At 55.4% G+C, this 18,191-nt stretch overlaps 1 protein-coding gene across 2 annotated transcripts; it reads left to right on the top strand.

The window, feature by feature from the left end:
* The first annotated feature begins 2,186 nt into the window (after positions 1-2,186).
* Positions 2,187-16,924, top strand: LOC124233126 (ceroid-lipofuscinosis neuronal protein 6 homolog). 2 transcript variants are annotated; one of them, XM_046650257.1, is made up of 8 exons: positions 2,202-2,332; positions 8,423-8,532; positions 8,730-8,844; positions 10,253-10,351; positions 11,431-11,619; positions 11,967-12,022; positions 13,480-13,602; positions 15,279-16,923. In XM_046650257.1, exons 3-8 carry the CDS (start codon positions 8,764-8,766, stop codon positions 15,547-15,549), a joined length of 819 nt encoding a protein of 272 aa, XP_046506213.1. In that variant the 5' UTR covers positions 2,202-2,332; positions 8,423-8,532; positions 8,730-8,763; the 3' UTR covers positions 15,550-16,923. The 2 variants fall into 2 exon arrangements, with proteins under 2 accessions (XP_046506211.1, XP_046506213.1); XM_046650255.1 differs by lacking the exon at positions 8,423-8,532 and having other exon boundaries at positions 2,187-2,332; positions 15,279-16,924.
* Positions 16,925-18,191: the final 1,267 nt, after the last annotated feature.

Raw genomic sequence — 18,191 nt, forward strand, 5'->3', positions numbered from 1 at the left:
TAGAAGAGCAGATTCACCAAAATTAAACCTGGGGTTCAGTCTGAGATTGTCACTGGGCACACTACTTCAGCTCAGGACATTGGTCTTCTCTGCGGCAAAACAGGGACATCGCCTGCTCTGATTATGACATGTTGAGGAGCAAGCGAGAGAAAGAAAGCTGTACAGTAAACGTGCCCTTTCGTGGGGCCAGGATGAGCTCTGGGGAGTGGCCTGTGGGCTGCAGGAGCCCAGGATGGGGCTGATGGAAAACGACCCCGACGCAGGCACCAGCCACGGCAAAGACAGGACATGTGGGTTCTGTCCAAAAGGAGAAGGAATAAACCCAATAAACGTCTCCCAAGAGAAAAGACAGGGAAGAAAATAGAATGGAATAGGCATAGCTCAAACCCCTCACATCATGGAGGGAAACGTCAGGCCCAGGGACAGACTATTGTAAATAACAAATCTACCAGTGCCAGGCCCTGTGCTCCGTGCTTCCTGTGCATGACTTCATTTACTCATCACCCTCCCAACGCAGAAGATGCAAGGGGCTTCCCTTTGTTACTGATGAGTAAACTGAGGCTGAGAGGGGTTGAGCAATTTACCCACGTGTCACAGCTCATTAGCAATGGTACCAGGATCGCAATGCAAGGCTTGGGCTTTGCCCTTGTTCTCTCTTCTCCCAGGGATGCTGTCTCCCCACGCAGCCTCTTAAGTTCTGGTTGTCATCTATATTCCCGTGATGCACAAGTCTGTCCACCCAGCTCCCAGGTCTGGCCTAAGGTTCAGATTCATGGGTCCAATAGCCTTCCTGACTCACCAGCTTAATGTGTCCAAGGATGAATTCTCAGGTACCCTAAACCTGCTCCAACCCACTTCCCAGGGGCACCTCCACCATCCACCCAGCTGCAGAACCTGGCACTGCCTGAACACTTCTCCCCTCACCCCAACATCCAAGTACCAGCCACAGCACCTCCCACACAGCACTTGATGTCATCAACTCGCTCCTTTCCCCGCCACTACAGCGGTCTGGGCGCCTCACTAGAACAACGGCACCCAACGTGTCCCACCTCCCTGTCTGCAGTCTTGCCTCCTCTCATCCACCCCCAGTTGCGAAGGGGCCAGGTCTAAAATGCAAATACGATGGTGCCACTCCCCTGTCCAACACCCTTGTCCTGCTTTCCATTGTTCTAAGGATACAGCGCTGCCTGTCTGCACCAGTCCCTTCCCCAGGTCAACTTCTGCTGCTCTTCCTCCCTCCACGCTGCTGCTACCACTGAACTTCTTTTCGTCTCTCCAAACACCAGCGTCTCTCTGGACGCGGGGCCTCCTGGCTGGCTGTTTCCTTTGCCTGGAACCCTCTTCCTTACCCTCTGTGTTCTCTGGACTGCTGCTCACACTTCATTGTCAGCACTGAAGTCCAAAGTCACAGCTAAGATGTCCGTCCTTCAGAAGCCTTGGCTGACCCCCTCCAAGTCTCTGCCGGCACAACACTGTCCCCATCACACCACTGACCAATGCTGCACCCCCCCGCCCCATGTAAGGCCTACCAGAGCAGGGTTCATCCGTTCCTGCCTGCACAGTGCGCTGCTCACAGCAGGGAGTTAATACATGTTCGAATGGGAGAGACGGGAAGTGACTTTTCCAAAGCCACAAAGTCCAAGAGGACGATAAAGCCAGAACTAGAATCTGCATCACCCCCACCCCACCCCCAACTTGGAAAGAATTCGCTGCTCCTCTGGGTCCTACCCTCCTAGCCCACCAATTATTCAATTCTTAGCGTCAAAGGCCAGAGTTGACATTTTAAGAAGCGACATCTTCCATCTGAAGAGAGAAGGCGCGTGGCAAGCCTTCCGGTCCCCAAAGACCAGGAAAATGACACCTCGCCTCCTCCGCAGGGGAGCCTTTGGGTCAGGTCAGTCTTTCCCCAGGTCCCTCCCCGACCCTAGACCAACACCCGGCCCTCAGCCAGCCAAGCCAAAGTTTCCCGCCCGCTGCAACTCAAGCGGCTCCGCAAAGCAAGCCCTCCACGGCCAGGGCGCTGCGCGCGCACGCCTCCGCCCTCGCTCCCCGCCGGGACGCCACGCTCGTCGCGCCCCTCCTCCCCATCGCTGAGCTCGCCCCGCCCCCCGTGCGCCCTGGGTCCCTCCCCGCGTCCCCGCCTCCCGCAACGGCCCCGCCCCCGCGCACGGGTTCTCTGTCACAGCCCCGGGCCCGGCGCGCGCGACTCTAACGCTGGGCAGCCGAGCCGAGGCCGGCGGGGCAGCATGGAGGCGGCGGCGCGGAAGAGGCAGCAGCCCGGAGCGGCGGGCGGCCAGGGTGCGCAGCCGGGCGCCTCCTTCCTGCAGGCCAGGTGGGCGCGCGGCGGCCGGGTGGGCGGGTCCGGGTGGGCCGGAGGGCGCCTCCGGAGTCGGTCTTGCCTGCGCTGCCCTTGCGGCCGCTCCCTCGGCCGAGCCCACCTCCGCGATCCTGCCTCTTCCTGCGGGCGCCCCGGCCCAATGCGGCTCCGCGTCCCGCGGCCGCGCTGGCTTTAGGACAGCCGCTCAGAGGCGGAGACCTCGCTGGGGACCCAGGAAACTCGAGGTGGGGCGACAGGCCCAGAGGCCACCTCCGCTCACTCGGGCCCCCAACGCACCTGCAAGCCCGGATGCCACCGCCAAGTTCTCGGCTCCCCTCCAACCCTGAATAGGACCTGCCTTCCGGTGTCAATCAGGAGGCGCACTCATGCCCGGAGGCCCCCGAGAATGTAAAGGGAAGAGACCGCGAAGTTTGGAAGCCCCCCTCCAGGGAACAGCGAGGAAGGGCTTTGCTCACGCAGTTGCTGTTCCCTGCTCTCAGCAAGGGGAAGAAGTTACTGGCTTGGGTAGTCGAAGCCAGGTGGGGCAGAGGAAGAGGCACGGAAGCCACCTTTTAATCTTTCCCTCCATTCTGCCTTCATCCCGTTTTACTGCCCAGAAACCTCCGTTGCGTTGGGCAGGCATTCATTAAGTATCTCTGGTGTGCCCAGCGCTGTGCCAGGCACTAAGGGCGTGGGTAAGGTGAAGCCGGGAAGGGCTCACAGACTGGTAAGAGCTGTGGGACAGCTGGAGGGACAGAGCCCCACTGGGGCTGAGAGGTCATGTTGGAGGGCTTCGTGGAGGAAGTGGCACTTGAGCTGACACAGGGAAGAAAGGCTGTTGCAGGGAGTGCAGCGGTGCTGGGGCCTTCTGGGTGTACAGTGGCAGGAGGATGCGGACTGACTGTGGAGGCCTTTATAAAGGCAGGGGGCTGGGACTAGAGTGAAAGCCTGGAGTACAGAATGTAAGGAGAGGCTCCCGCCGGACAAGGGACCACCCTTTGCCTGCTGAAATGGGCCCTCTGTGCCTCACTTGCCTCACCCTAGTTCCTGCCCTAAGTGGCAGGTTAAGGATGCAGCCTTTATTCTGTAGGCACAGGGGAGCCATGGAAGGTTTCTGAGCCCTGGTGTGCTCAACTGTAGGAAGTTGTGGTGTGATTTGGGATGAGGGGAGACTTCTGAGGGACTTGGCTGAGGGTAGCTCTTTCTCCTGCTGCTGGGAGACAGCTCTGTTCTGGCTCCCCTTCAAGTTGGGGGCCTTTGGCTGCCCTGAACTGTGGTGGCCCAGTTAGAACAGTCTGTGGGCATCAGATATGGTTACCACTTTATCTCACGGGTGGGACTTCCATATGCAGCACCTTACTCAGTCTTTCTGTGTTTCATATATGTGGAAACTGAGGCCCAGAGAGGGTACACCATTTACTGGCAAGACCCGGGGCCTAACCCAGGGCTGCTGACTTCCGGTTTCTGCCCTTACTGTTCCACTTTGGCTGCTGAGGAGCGATGTCCATCCTTATTCCTGCATGAGCCCTCCACCAGCCAGGATGCTGCCTGGGGGTGGCAAGAGGGGCTGGCTCTCTTCCAGGGTGTCTCTGCCCCCCTCATTGGGTGCCTCTGGGCCTGTTCTCAATATCATTGCTGCTCAAGACAGTAGGCAAAAATCATCCTGTCCAATTCCTAGGATGCCTGGATTCCCTGTGCTGCATCCATGCTTTGCTTACAGACCTCTAATGACAAGGTGCTCACTACCTTTCAAGATAGCCCATTCCAGCTTGTGCCTGCTCCACTGACAGTTTTTTGTATTGTAATCAAAGTATTACATGCCCACGACTAAATCAAATAGCACAGAAGGGCTAAGAGTAAAAAGCAGCAGTCCTCTGTTCCACCTCTCCCAGGCACCAGAGACAACCACATTAACTTTTTTAGCTGTTTCTTCCACAGTTAAATTCATATTTCTAAATAATAATAACAAACACTATGTAGCACTTTCTGTGGACCAGGCCCTGCTCTAAGTTTTTGCACATAATATCAATTCAACTACAAATGAGGTAGGAAGTACTATTATCCCCCATTTTACAGATGAGAACATTGAGGCCCAAGAGGTTAAGTAACTTGCTCAAGATCTGGTTAGTGGCAAAGCTGGGATGTGAACCCAGGCGGTCTCAGAGCCCATCCTCTTAAAAGCTATGCTTACTGCTATTTATTGGATTAACAATTTTCGCCTCTAAGGTAATGTTTACCTGCTGACTTCCTGTTATGATTTGGCTCACTTATACCCACCGCCCCCCCATCTTAACCAGATAGTTCTTTTTATTACTGTTTTTAGTTTTTCTCTGTTACCTTTATAGCCTTAGGGAATATGCATACACAGTTATTTCTATTTTGGTCAACTGTAGCCAGTATCTCTTGATACCTTTTTAAAAGGAGAATATTGTCCCCTACTCTAACCTTTAGCTTTTCTTACCCTTTCTCCCAACTCCTGTCATCCATATTTTGTCTTTCACATTGACAAGGTAAACAGTATTTACCTTCTGTTTTTTAGCCATAATTGTCTTCCATGTTTTGTTTGCAGATTGATTCTAAACTTTGAAAATCATTATACAATGTTTTTATTAGTTAAGCCATGTAAATATTGTTCCCTACAGAGCCAAATAATGTTTAACAGTTACATTTGCTTTTGTTTTTCCTGGAGTTTCTAATTGCCTTTCTTTTTTTTCTCGTATTATTTGCCTTCATTTTCTCATTTTTTTTTTCAAACTTTCCACCATGTCAGGTATTTCAGCATTCTTTATATAGAACCAAAATCAGTCCCTCTGAAGTCCCCATTTGTGGGTCCCTGCTTGTCCCCACCATGGTGGAGACACCTTCCTTTTCTGCAAGGCAGTCCTGCAGATGCTGCTGCCTGCTTTGAATATTTCAACTGTATGGCATGCGCTCCCCAACTGTCATGATATCAGTTTCCCATATGGTAGACTTGTAAGCTGCGGAGGAGAGAAAAGGCCATCCTTGTTTCAGGTTACCTGCCATTGTGCTTTTACCATTGTTCTCAGCAGCAGTTTCTGATGATTGAGACCCAGAGCTGGCCCAGGCTGGGGCCTCAGCTTGTGAAGTCTGTGGAGTCAGGAACCTGGGACAGGCTTGACGCTGCTCATCCCCAGGACAGCGACTGGGGGAGAGGATGCCTTCACCCTCTAAGATCTGCATGCCATGGTCAGAGTCCCAGCAGAAGAAAACCAGTCAGATGCTGACCAGTCTTGATTCCCAAGTTGGTGTCTGCGCTGTACCTGCCCTAATTTTTGTTGTCCTGCTAAGCCAGGCTGGACCAATGACAGGGATCCCTGTTGACTGAGGTGCCTCCTGAGGTAAAGGAGAATATGGTTACTGAGCTCTTAGTATGCACTAGGCATCCACAGCTTCCAGAGACCCACACCTAAGTGCTTCCGCAGGCTGTCAAAATGCCTTTATTCCCTGGACCAAACATCCTACTCTTTGCCCAGATTGAGGCTTTCCAGAACAAAACACCGAGGGCTGTTATTCTCCTCCATCCAAGTTCTTCAGGCCTGGAGGTTATCACCATCTGCTTTCTGAGGCCTTGCCGTGATAGTCACTAAGAGGAAGGGGCAGCTGGGGCCTCTGTGCCAGTCAGTCGTCTCAGACTTACCCCAGAGCAGTCCTCGCAGTTAGTCTGAGTACCTGCCCAGTCCGAAGGCCCAGCCAGCCCTCCCTGCCCTCCATCTCCGCCAGTGAGCAGGCGTCTCACCTCCAGGCAGTGCCTTTCTCACTTCCTCCTCCAGGCCTTTGGTCCTGCTCTCCTGTGGCTTTCCTCTCTCATTAAATCCACCCATCCCTGCTTCCGGGCTCTCCTCCATGCAGCCTCCGCATATTGCTCCAGGCCGCACTGATCCCTCTCTGTCTTGATCTCCTTAATATGCCACTTGGCTTATTATAATGATCAGAAACAGAATAGTGAGCTATTGAGAGCACAGGTCTTGAATTCATACAGACCCAGGTGTAAATTCTATGTTATTCAAGATTCCCGGGTTGCACGTGACAGAAGGCCGGTGGGAAATGCAGCACCCTTAGCAAGAGGGAATGTACTGGCTCATGTGGGCAAACCACTGCCGTGGGGATGCCCGGATCCGGACGTGAACATTCTCAGGGCTTCTCCTCCCTTTCCCTGAGCCTCTCTACAGGCCTGCTTCATTCTCGCCTGGCTGTCCCTCCAGGCTGGAACCTTGGCCACAGGCAGCCCTGGGCTTGCATCCTTAGCACCCAGCACCAGAAAGGAAGGTGTTGTTTCCACCAACTCTAGTTAGAAAAGTTGCACTGGGCTGGCCTGGGTCACCGGCCCTCCCTGTGGCTAAGGAAACGTCTCTTAGCAGAAGAAGCAGGGAGTGGGGAACAGGCTCACAAAAGGACGCGCTGCTGCAGCTCCTTTGACGGGGGACCTGGCTAAGCACTGAACCCCTGGAAGCCGCAGTATCCTCATCTGGAAAGCAGGAGGGCGGGAGCCTCCTGGTGTTGCTGTGCCAATTAGGTGAGGTGGTGCAGGCGAAGCTCAGAAAACAGCACACAGTCGGTGCTCAATAAGTGGTGGGGGCACTGAGTAGAGGGGACAGGAACACTTAGTTGACTGAGGATAGGCCCATTCTACCTGCCTTGCCTGCCACCAAAGGATGGTGCGATCCCCAAAGAGCTGGCCTCCTCGGCTCTGTTGCTCCCTCAGCCCAGGGTGGACCATTCTCAGAACTGGCTGAGAAGGATCCGGATAGTTATGCAGCGTTGACAGCGGAAAACCTTCATGGTGCCTCCAAGCTAGTGTTTGCCACTAAAAAGAAGGAATAACTGGTCATTGAGATTGTTCTAAACCAGCCAGTAATCACTAAGCATAAACCAGATCCTGAGCTGAGACCTCTGGAGAATACGCACCCCTGTGACACAGCTCCTGTTCTTGGCACAAACGGGGTGATCAAACTCACACCTCCATCATCTTAGCAAGTAGCGGGCTGCTTGTCACTGGAGGTATGCAAGTAGTGGCAGGGAAGCTGTAAGGAGGATTTGGACTCTGATGGGGACATGGGTGAGTGGAGAGAACCTTAAATGTCACTCGTCTTCTTGAGGGTCTAGATAGGAGGGTAAATTCCCGCCCTGTGGGTTAGGGATGAAGCACTCCCTGTAGTGGGGCTGGTGGGGCTATGGGAAAAGCTTCATCAGAAACGCCTTCCTGGAGGAGGTGGCACACGCACTGGCCTTTGAACCTCAGCTCCTCTGTGAAGAGCAGATGGGCTAACTTCTTTGCAAGAGGGACAGGCATCCAAAGATGTACTGTCAGATGGTGTTCCACTTCTGGCCGTGTCTCCCACATCAGCTTATCCCTGCTGGCTTCCTTCTTAGGTTTCACTGTGGATTGATGAAAAAGGGACACCAGCGGCCCCATTCTTACCTCCTCATGGTTCAGGAAGCAAGGGAGACGGGGCCCTGTTCATCCCGGTCCATAGTCTCTAAGGCACATCTCCCTATAGGACTCAGATTGGTCCAGCTCAGGTCACATGCCTATCCCATGGACCAATCACTGCACACAATGATGGAATCTGGGTTAAAAGTATAAGCTCTAAGGTGGCTGGCCCCGTGGCCCAGTGGTTAAGTTCGCGTACTCTGCTGCAGGTGGCCCACTGTTTCGTTGGTTCGAATCCTGGGCGCGGACATGGCACTGCTCATCAAACCACGCTGAGGTGGCATCCCACATGCCACAACTAGAAGGACCCACAACGAAGAATATACAACTATGTACTGGGGGGCTTTGGGGAGAAAAAAGGAAAAAAATTTTAAAAATCTTTAAAAAAAAAAATATAAGCTCTGAGCCAAATCATCTAGGTTCCTATATTTAGCTGTGTAACTTTGGGCAAGGTGCCTAACATCTTGGGCCTCAGATTTTTTTTACTTGTAAAAGGGGGTAATATTCCAACCTCAAAGGGTTTCTGTGAGGATTAAAAGAGTTAAATGAGATAATACATGCAAACACCTGTAGCAGTGCAATATAGTGGAATATAGTAAATGGTCAGTCAAGTTTAGCTACTATCACCCATCGTCATGTTTCATGTTTTCCAGCTGCATTTGCATCCTGTTTGCCGTTTGACCTCCTCACTCTGTCGATGACAAAGCTCAACTGGTATTATACCCATTTGGCAGTTTCCTTCCTGAATCACAGAGGAGCTAAGGTCAGGGCAGCTGGAGTCCACTTCCAGGACACCCTTCCCTTGGCCGCAGGGCCAGACCCCCATATTTCCTGCAAAATCCTTTTCCTAGAAGTATCCTCCTGCTGCCAAGTCCCCAGATCTCCCTGCGGCTCATCTCGGGGGGAAGGTTCCCATGGGAGGAGAGACGAGCTGACCCCTCTCTTCTGGTTTCTTCCCAGGCACAGCTCCGTCAAGGCTGAGGAGGCTGCCGGCATGGCTCCCTTCCACCTCGACCTCTGGTTCTACTTCACCCTGCAGAACTGGGTTCTGGACTTTGGCCGCCCCATTGCCATGGTGAGTGTGAAGCTGTGGACAGAGCCCCCACCAGCAGTGAGGGTAACTGACTGAGCAACCTTAGGCAAGTGACTTCCTCCACGAGTAAACTACAAGAATAGGCCTGGATGATCTCGGATCCTTTGGCTCTGTGACTGTGCTCAGTGAGGCACTGCCAGCAAACACGGGAGACTAGGGGGCCTGAACAGTCAAATTGTGCCCCAACTGTCATGGGGGAACTGGTAGCCCTGAACAGTCAGTACTGTGCCCCCCTATATCCCACATCCAGGTTTAACCAAATCACCCAGCCAGACAGAGGGCTAATTTGCATTATCACTAGCATGTACAAGGTGTCAGTTTCAGTGGTTGATAGTGTTATTTTTACCACCCACATGCAAAAATAATCAACTTGGTGCATGGTGGTACCTCACTCAATTTTTTTCACATTCTGTCATCTATCTCTCTATCTGTCTATCACAAGTGAAGGGCTTTGGTGCTCTCCCAGGATTAATCTCCTCTGTGGAGGCCACCGCTGTACACTGATGCATGAAGTAGCCTTAGGGAAAGGGAAGGGGATGGTTTCACCAGGTGGCACTAAAAATTACCTGAGGCTCAGAATCTTATATAATATGCAAAGTCAGCCTATACTCTTCACCTCCAGGAAAATACTACTATGCCAAGGCTGCGAGGAAGGCAGTGGGTACATACTAGTGATAACGCAAATTAGCAAAGCCCTTTTGGAAAACAGTTTGTCAAGGTGACAACTAGTACCTAGAATAGTGCCTAGCATTTGTGATAAGTCCTCAGTACATTTTTTTTTTCCTTTGATGAGGAAGATTGGCCCTTAGCTAACATCTGTTGCCAATCTTCCTCTTTTTGCTTGAGAAAGATTGTCTCTGAGCTAACATCTGTGCTAATCTTCCTCTATTTTTTGTTGTGGGACACAGGCGCAGCATGGCTTGATGAGTGGTGTGTAAGTCTGTGCCCAGGATCTGAACCTCCTGTGGCCAGGGGATCTTGTCTTCATCATAGGACCTGGAGTGCCAGATCCCTAAGGGTCCATGTAGACCACACTTCGTGTGTTACAGAGGGGGAACCAAGGCCTAGAGAGGGGAAGGACTTGCCCAGGGTCACCTAGGAAGTTGGTGGCACACCTGAGTACCAAGGTAGCCTCTAACTCACAGGCTGGTACCCAGGGACATTTACTTAGTGCCCACAGGGAGAGGGCACAGGGTAGGCCCTGGATTGGCGTCTACTGTGCCTGGGGACAAGTCCATTTATCTTCTCTGGGGCTCGGCTTGTGTGTCTGGAAACACCTTCGCTCCAGGGCTGCGGAAAGGATCCCAAGAGATCACAGAGAGAATGAAGTGTGTGTGGAGGGCCTCATGGGCCGTGCCTGGTGAGCACCATTCCTCCCCTTGCTCCCCAGCTGGTGTTCCCTCTCGAGTGGTTTCCGCTCAACAAGCCGAGCGTGGGGGACTACTTCCACATGGCCTACAACATCATCACGCCCTTTCTCCTGCTCAAGGTACAGTGTCCCCTCCTGCCCTTGTTCCCTCCGCCGGCTGGCAGGGAGCTGGTGCCAAGCCTGGCGAGTGCCCTGCCTCGGGCTTTCCCTGCTGATTCTGGGGGTGAAGGCTGTGAGAGAGGGGTACATCAGGGCCTGGGGGACAGGCGGGATGGAGAAGGCCTCCCCAAGGAGGGGCATTTGATTTGGGCCTCAGCCTGGTGTCCTGGGGGTGGGGTGGGAGGGAGAGGTGTTCAGGCAGCAGGACCTGAAGACAAGGCCATGCTTGAGAAGCCATAATACCTCTGGGGAGGCCGAGGCAGAAGGAGTGGCTGGGGTACCCAGGGAGAGGTCAGGGACCGGTTGGGAAGGCAGGTGCGGGCCAGGTGGCAGGAATGGCAGCAACGGAGGGTGACCTCTATCCTCTGGCCTGGAGATCCCTGACTTTGAGATGCCACTGGGAGCACAGTGCTAGCCAGGGCTGCCAGCTTTGCACTTTGCCAATAAGGGCTCTTAAAACAACTGTGGCCATCTACTATCCCCATCATTTTGTTTTTAGAAAGACATTTCAAATCTCCAAAAGTAGGAAATGTATAATTTCGGAATTCAGAGGAGTTTTTAGTTAAATAATTTAGTTTCAGAAACAGCCACCCATCCCTGTCATTTTCTGTGTGTTTGCCGTGAACCAATCGCTCAGAAGTCAGAGGGCCCTTCAGCAGGCCAGCCCAGCCTCCCAGGGCACAACTGGGGGACAATGAGGGGCGATGGGAGGGCGGGGCCTGGAGTCTGGATGCCTGTGTCGAAGGCCTGGCTGTCACCTCCAGCACGTGGCTTGTGTGTGACCTTGAGCAACGAGCTGGCCCTTTGAGCCTGTATCCTCTCTGGGAAAAGGGGCTGTTGTTCCCCAGCCTGAGCTCCGCTCACAGGGGCCCTGGGAGACTCTGAAGGCTGAGCTGGGCTGCTAAAAGGACCCACTGATTTGTGAGTGACTTCCCAGCTGGGGGTGTCCGTCCCACCCAAGAGTGAGGGTGGGATACAGGAGGTGTCTGGTACGGTGATGGATGCCGCGGTCATGCTGCTGGGCCTCCCTCTGACCTCAGCTCATCGAGCGGTCCCCCCGCACCCTGCCGCGCTCCATGATCTACGTCAGCATCATCACCTTCATCATGGGCGCCAGCATCCACCTGGTGGGCGACTCCGTGAACCACCGCCTGCTCTTCAGTGGCTACCAGCACCACCTGTCGGTCCGCGAGAACCCGATCATGAAGAATCTCAAGCCGGAGACGCTGGTGAGGCCGCCTCCCCCCACTGCACGTAAGCGCTGTGGGCACAGCCTGTCCTGGGGGCCGGAGAGATGGCCCCAGCCCATCACTGAGCTTGACCTTCTGCTGAAGGCATTCTGCTAGGTGAGGGCCCTGCCACCCCGCCAAGCTAGGACACTCGTGTGTTATTAGAAAGTGGCACATTGACTGGATCCCAGCTGGACCCCCTCTAGTAGAGGGCAGGACCCTGAGGGTGGGGAAGGAGTGCAGTTGCGTGGAGGCCGGGGCGTAGGGGAGGGTGGCTGGAGGGCTGGGGGCCCCAGCACTGCTCCGAGCGCCTCCCGCTCTAACCGGCCATGCCCTGCCGCCCCCAGATCGATTCCTTTGAGCTGCTCTACTACTACGACGAGTACCTGGGCCACTCCATGTGGTGAGTGATGGGGCCAGCCTCGGCCAGAAGAGTACGTAACAGCTGGTCTCTACCTGGGAGCCCTGGCCCGGCCAGCTCTGCCGCCAGCCTCGGGTCCCTGGGTGTGGAGCGCCCCGGCCGGCAGGCATGCTCCTGCCCTGCGGGGGCGCTGTGAGCGCGCCCCCCGCCCTGCCGCCTCCGCCTCCTCCCAGCCGGCGGTACCCGCGGCGGCCACTAGGGGACGGCGGGCGGCCGTCCTCCCTCGGCGGGCCTGGAGCCCGAGGCGGCGGGCAGGCGGAGGCCGGCGCCGGTAAACAACCCCGCCCCCCGTGATGGGTGGGCAGCGCCAGGGGACCCAGCCGCGTCGGGCCGTGGGTTCCGGGATGGTGGCGGGGAGGAAGCTGAGGAGGGCTCGCTGGACCAGGTTGGGGGTGCTTTGTGCGCCCCCCTCCTCTGAACTCCCGCGAGGGCTCCCCCGGCTTCACCCTGCAGTTGCAGGAAACCTCACACACGTGGGCTCACTTTGCACAGGATAAACTGGGGCCGGTGGGAGGAGGTTTGACCGTGGGTTGGCAGCTAGTTAGTGCCAGAGCCATCCTTGGACCTGGGTGGTCCTGAGAGAGGTGGGCTCACTCATGTCACAGACACCCTACACTTGTCTTTCCAGGGTTTGTTGTGAGGCATGGAAAGCTGATCCTCTGGCTCAGGGGGTCTCTGGACAGGCCTCTTGCCAGCTCTCCCTCGCGTTTGCGGGAGGAACAAGGCCCGGAGAAGTGAAATAGCAGGAGAGGATGTGGGAGGGGATGGGGGCTCCGTCAGGGGGGAAGAGGGGAGGGTGGGTAAGGAGGCAAGATGGTACACGAGAAGAGAAAAGAGGGGCGTGTAAAGACAGCGCAGGTACGTGGGGAGGAGAGAGGGAGGCGCTTTTTGGATGAGATTTTGCGTGTGTGGGAAGGGGCCAAGGCGGTGGGCTGTGTGTCAGTGAGGGGGCTTCCCAGAGCTCCTTGGAGGCCCCGGCAGATGCTGTTCTCTTTTTTTTTCTACTTGGGCCTCAGGCCTCTCCCTGCTCAGCCCTGCTGGGTACACCTGTTTCCAGGCCAGTGAGGGGCTGTGGCTGCTGGCGTGTAGGGTGTGTACAGGAGGCAGAGACCCCCCCCCCCCCCAGCCACGGAGTGAGGCGCCAGGGCAGTGTGGGAGGGGCCCCGCCATGCAGCCTGTGGGCTCCCTGATTGGCATGTGCCCAGGGAGCAGGCCTCATCTTCCTGCCTCCCTGCTATCCCACCGTGGCCCCCCAGCGTGGGACAGGCTGGCAGGACAAGCGGCCTCACCCAAACCAGGCGTTTTGTAAACCATGGAGTGACACTGCATGGAATGGTGCAAGGACCCAGTACAGGGACCCGTGGGGAAGAGGGCCTGGGTGGAGGCTGGTGGGCGGGGCAGCTGGGGGGCCCTCTGAGGCACCGGCCTCCCTCTTGCAGGTACATCCCCTTCTTCCTCATCCTCTTCATGTACTTCAGCGGCTGTTTCACTCCAACCAAAGCCAAGAGCTCCATGCCAGGGGCGGCCCTGCTCCTGGTGGTGCCCAGTGGCCTGTACTACTGGTGAGTGGACATTGGTCCTGGGGTGGGGGAGGAGCAGGGGCTCTTAGTGAGCCAGGCAGTAAAAATGTGCTCTTGACCACCGAGCTGCTGGCTGACCCCAGTGAGGTGCTCCTTCTTGGGGCCCCTGCACCCTCCTCTGTCTAGTAGGGACTGTGACAGTGCCTTGTGGTGGCCTCTCTGTTACCAGGAAGCCAGGCCTGAGTGTGGCCTCTCCATTCTTATACTCCTCTGCCCTGTGCCCCACCTCTCAGAACCCCAGTGCCACCTTGGGGCCAAGAGTATCCGTCCCCAACACCAAGCCCTGTAGAGCCCCGTGGGCCTCAGTTTCCTCCTCTGAAATGGGGATGAGACCTTCTGATGAAACGGGGAAATGTCTCCTTCTGAGGAGGTGGTGAAACTCCAGGGTGAGAGAGGGGCTTTGTGAGCTGTAAAGCACCACGGAGACACCAAGGACAGAGAAGGGGGGACTTCCATGGCCTGGCTCCTTTTCCCTCCAGCTCTCTGCCCATTACAGAGGACCAGGCTTCAGCCAGGTCTTACCCCTCCTCTGTCACTTTTGCTCCAGAGACAGGCTCCCTCCCAGGGATTGTGGGTGTCATAGGAAGGACTGGCCCTTCTCTGATAGGAAGCCTCTGTCAAAATGAAAAGGGCCTCCTTTCCTGGGGCCAGCTCCCGCCCACATGCAGGGTCTGTCCCCTGACTGCTGAGAGGGTCCACCAGGGCAAGTCTGATGGCCCCTGAGGACAGGATTAAAAGGAACAGGTGGCAACTACAGCAAGAGGGAAAGAGATCAGACATGGAAAAAGCTTCCTAGCCAGTTCTCACCTGCAACGTGTTAGCGCAGTGATAGCTACAGTCGGAGCAGCAACCATTTGTTGAACAATATGTTTTTCCAAGTAAGAGTTGTATACAGCTCTTGTTTGTAATCTTGGGAAATAGTGCCATTTATGCCCCTTTATAGTAAGAACACAGAGGCTCCGAGATGTCATGTAAATTCCCCAAGGTCACACAGCCACTAAGTTGCAGAGCTATAGTTCCTTGAGTAGAACGGGTCAGCATTGTGGTTCTCTCTAGAGGCAGGGGAGTGGACCAGATAACCTCCCAGATGCCCTCCAACAAGTGTTACTGAGTTCCTGGCCATGTGCTAGGTACAGCCTTAGGAACTGCAGGGAACCCTGGGAGATCTGAGACTGTGTCCCACCCTTCAAGGAGACAGCAATGACAACCCCCATAAATTGCAACTGCATTCCCAAACTCAAATGCCTATAGGAACCAAGCTGGTAAAAAATGCATCAAGCAGGTACCAAGCGAGGCAACAGGGAATGGTGGGGACTGTGGCAAACTGTAGAACAATGCTCTCTCTAAAGGGGGCAGCTGCTTTCTCCTCTAATTGGTTGTTGTCATGTGGGAATACAAGCCTAATGTGACCAGAGAAACCAGAAATCCACATTTTCAGGTAATCTGTAATTTAAATATTAGCAACAAACTCAACACATTTAACACAGCTGCATATGGGCAGGCTGTGGCTCAGAGTGGTGTGTATCCCTGAGCCCTGCCATTAGATGAGCCGTTCTGACTGACTGGGAGGGCAGCCTGGTACTTGGGTAGAGGGAGGGATGCTGGGCAGGATGCGGCTGTCATGGCACCTACCTCCCCTCACCCACTGGCCTTTTCAGGTACCTGGTCACCGAGGGCCAGATCTTCATCCTCTTCATCTTCACCTTCTTCGCCATGCTGGCCCTGGTCCTGCACCAGAAGCGCAAGCGCCTCTTCCTAGACAGCAACGGCCTCTTCCTCTTCTACTCCTTTGCCCTCACCCTCCTGCTTGTGGCCCTCTGGGTCGCCTGGCTGTGGAATGACCCTGTACTCAGGAAAAAGTACCCCGGTGTCATCTACGTCCCTGAGCCCTGGGCCTTCTACACCCTCCACGTCAGCAGCCGACACTGAGTCCCTGGCACCAGCCACTGGTGCTCTGCCAGGCCGGAGATGGACCCCAGAGGGCATCTGAGAATGCGTGTGCGTGCGTGTGTCTGTGTCCACTGACATGTGCAATCCATGACTGAGAACATGGGTGAGTGCATGGTGCACATGGATAGGTGTGTCTGTGTGTGTGTGGAGTGCCTCACCACGAGACTCGACTGTTCTGGTGCAGTTTCTCTTTGGTCTGGATCTTTTCAGGGTGGGCTTTAGTTTTCGGCAGTGTGTCCAGGCCAAGATCTGGGCCCTGCCCTGCTGTGCACCTGACTGGAGGCGGGGCCCTCTCCCTCCCACTGTTCAGGGCCCGTCTCTTCTTCCTGGGATGTCTTCTGGTAGCCGTGCAGGAGAGGCCTGGGTGGGGCAGAAGCTGGGAGGGGACTTGGCATGTCACCCACCACCTGGCTGGCCCCTCAGACCTGCCCTGACCCTGAAGGCTAGATTACCTAGGTTACGGCACCGTTATGTGTATTCTTGAGCAAAGCGTGGCCCCTCTCTGGGCGTCAGTTGCACTAGATGGGCCCTTGATCCCAAAGTGGATCCGTGGGTTGGTCTCAGTCTCTTCTTGGGGCAGCTCTGGGATGGACGAGTAGTGCTATCTTGTCACTGCTCTCTCCTTCCCTGGGAGAGAGATGTGCACCCAAAACCCTCACCCAACCTCAGCCCCCATGGGGTGTTGGACCACCCTCACCCCAGGGAGCCAGAGGCCACCCCCTGCCCTAACCACCAGCTGATCGTGGGGTCTGGCGGTGGTTGCTCTCCAGCCATCTCCCTCTGCCAGGAGCTCTGTCAGCTCCTCTCCCTCCGGGAGAACTGTGGCACCGCCTTGCATCGGCCTCCCTGCAGGTTTCTGAGCCACAGCTGAAGCAGAGTTCTCAAACACTTGCACAGTTCCCAGAGCCACATTCTAGGGTCGGCGGGGGGAGGGGGGCGCGTCCCGAAGGTCTCTCCAGTTGGCCTTGTCTCAGCCTGAATCTCCCGCTTGTTGCCAGTGGCACTGCTCCTAGGAAAGGGAGGCCTCATTCCCAGCAGGACGCCCCCCACCCCACACCTTCTCCCAGGCACTGGGGCCAGGGCTCCTCACACAGCTGCGGGCCCCACAGCCTCCTTTCGAGCCAGCACTGGCCTATTTGTGCTCATGGGTCTCAGGCGGCCTGCCTTGCCCTCCCTGGACCCCTCCTCCTCTCCTGTGTTCTCAGGGAGCCCCGTGCCTCAGATTCTCCCTTCACGTTGGGGTCCCTCTGCAGCCCCCTTAGGGGTCCCCCAGCCCCTGGTCGGTCCCTGTCTGCTGGCAGCAACAGGTGGTGAGAGGTGTGAATAAAGGCATATGCAGCCAAGCCTGCCTGGGGACTGCTGCTTACTTTGGGTGTGAATTTGGGAAGGTGGGAGGTCCTTGGAGCAGGACAGAGAGTGGCTAGTCTGGGGTCCAGGCAGGAGTCCTGGGCAGACCCCAAGGGCCCACTCAGCCCCGTCTGGCCGAGAGCCACTGCCCACTGGCCCTTCATAACAGTAGAATCCTGGGGTTGGGGGGAGTGGCAAGAAGGGCTCTTTTTAAAGGAGTCTGGGGGCTACAGGAGTTGGGGGGCCAAGCTAAGGCGTCTCCAGACCTGCCCTTGGAAGAGGTCACGTCGAGCCTCCCAGCTGTGCTGTCAGCCCCTTCCAGAGGCTGAAGCAGAGAGGGTGCCCTCTGGGGGAAGGTGGGGTGGCTGGTTTGTTGGAGGTTGGCACTCAGCCTTGGGTAACCACTTGATTCCTTAGGGCCTCTGCTATTGATATGCGTCTCAGCCTCACCAGAAGCCACCAGAGACTTACTGGGTGACTATTATCAGACAACACAGGAGGGGACAGGAGACACTTGCACTGTCATAGGCTGTGTGTCCCCACCTGCCCAGCAACATCATTTGATTCCTTCCTTACCTCGCTCCAAACCCCTGTGCTGGGCCCGTTCTCCACAGAAGGACTTAATGGATGTCTTATGGGCAGAGGTGGGCCTGGTTGTGGGGGGCCTGAAGCTTATGAAATTTGGGGGGCCTTGATAAGAAAACAGTAGAGCCAGCCCAGATGGCCTAGTGGTTAAAGTTCTGCACTCTCCACCTTGGCGGCCCGGGTTCATTTCTTGGTCATGGAACAAAACCACCGTCTGTCAGCTGCCATGCTGTGGTGGCGGCTCACATAGAAGAACTAGAAGGACTTACAACTAGGATCTACAACCATGCACTGGGCTTTGGGGAGAAAAAAAAGAAAAGGAAGATAGCAACAGAGGTTAACTCAGGGTGAGTATTTCCCTGCCAAAAAAAAAGTTAAAAAAGAAAACAGTCCAAAAAGATGAATAAAAAATTAGGTATGAAAGTGAATATTTACAATGGAAAAGAAATCACAGCAAATAGAGCCTTGGAGATTTCCTTCCCTCTTGACCAAGACCCTTTTGGGTAGTTGCTGGAAATGTCTCCCCAGAAATACTTCTTAATTGCAACCTGGCTTCACCTCACAGCCATTGGTTCTCAAGGTGTGGCCTCACTGGCAGCAGCAGGACCGCAGAGGAAAATGCAAATCCTCGTCCCCTTCCGCCTGCTGAATCAGAACCTCCAGGTGAACAAAGTCTCGGGCCCCAAGTG

The sequence above is a fragment of the Equus quagga genome, unplaced genomic scaffold (assembly GCF_021613505.1).
Source record: "Equus quagga isolate Etosha38 unplaced genomic scaffold, UCLA_HA_Equagga_1.0 153_RagTag, whole genome shotgun sequence".
Classification (NCBI taxonomy): domain Eukaryota; kingdom Metazoa; phylum Chordata; class Mammalia; order Perissodactyla; family Equidae; genus Equus; species Equus quagga.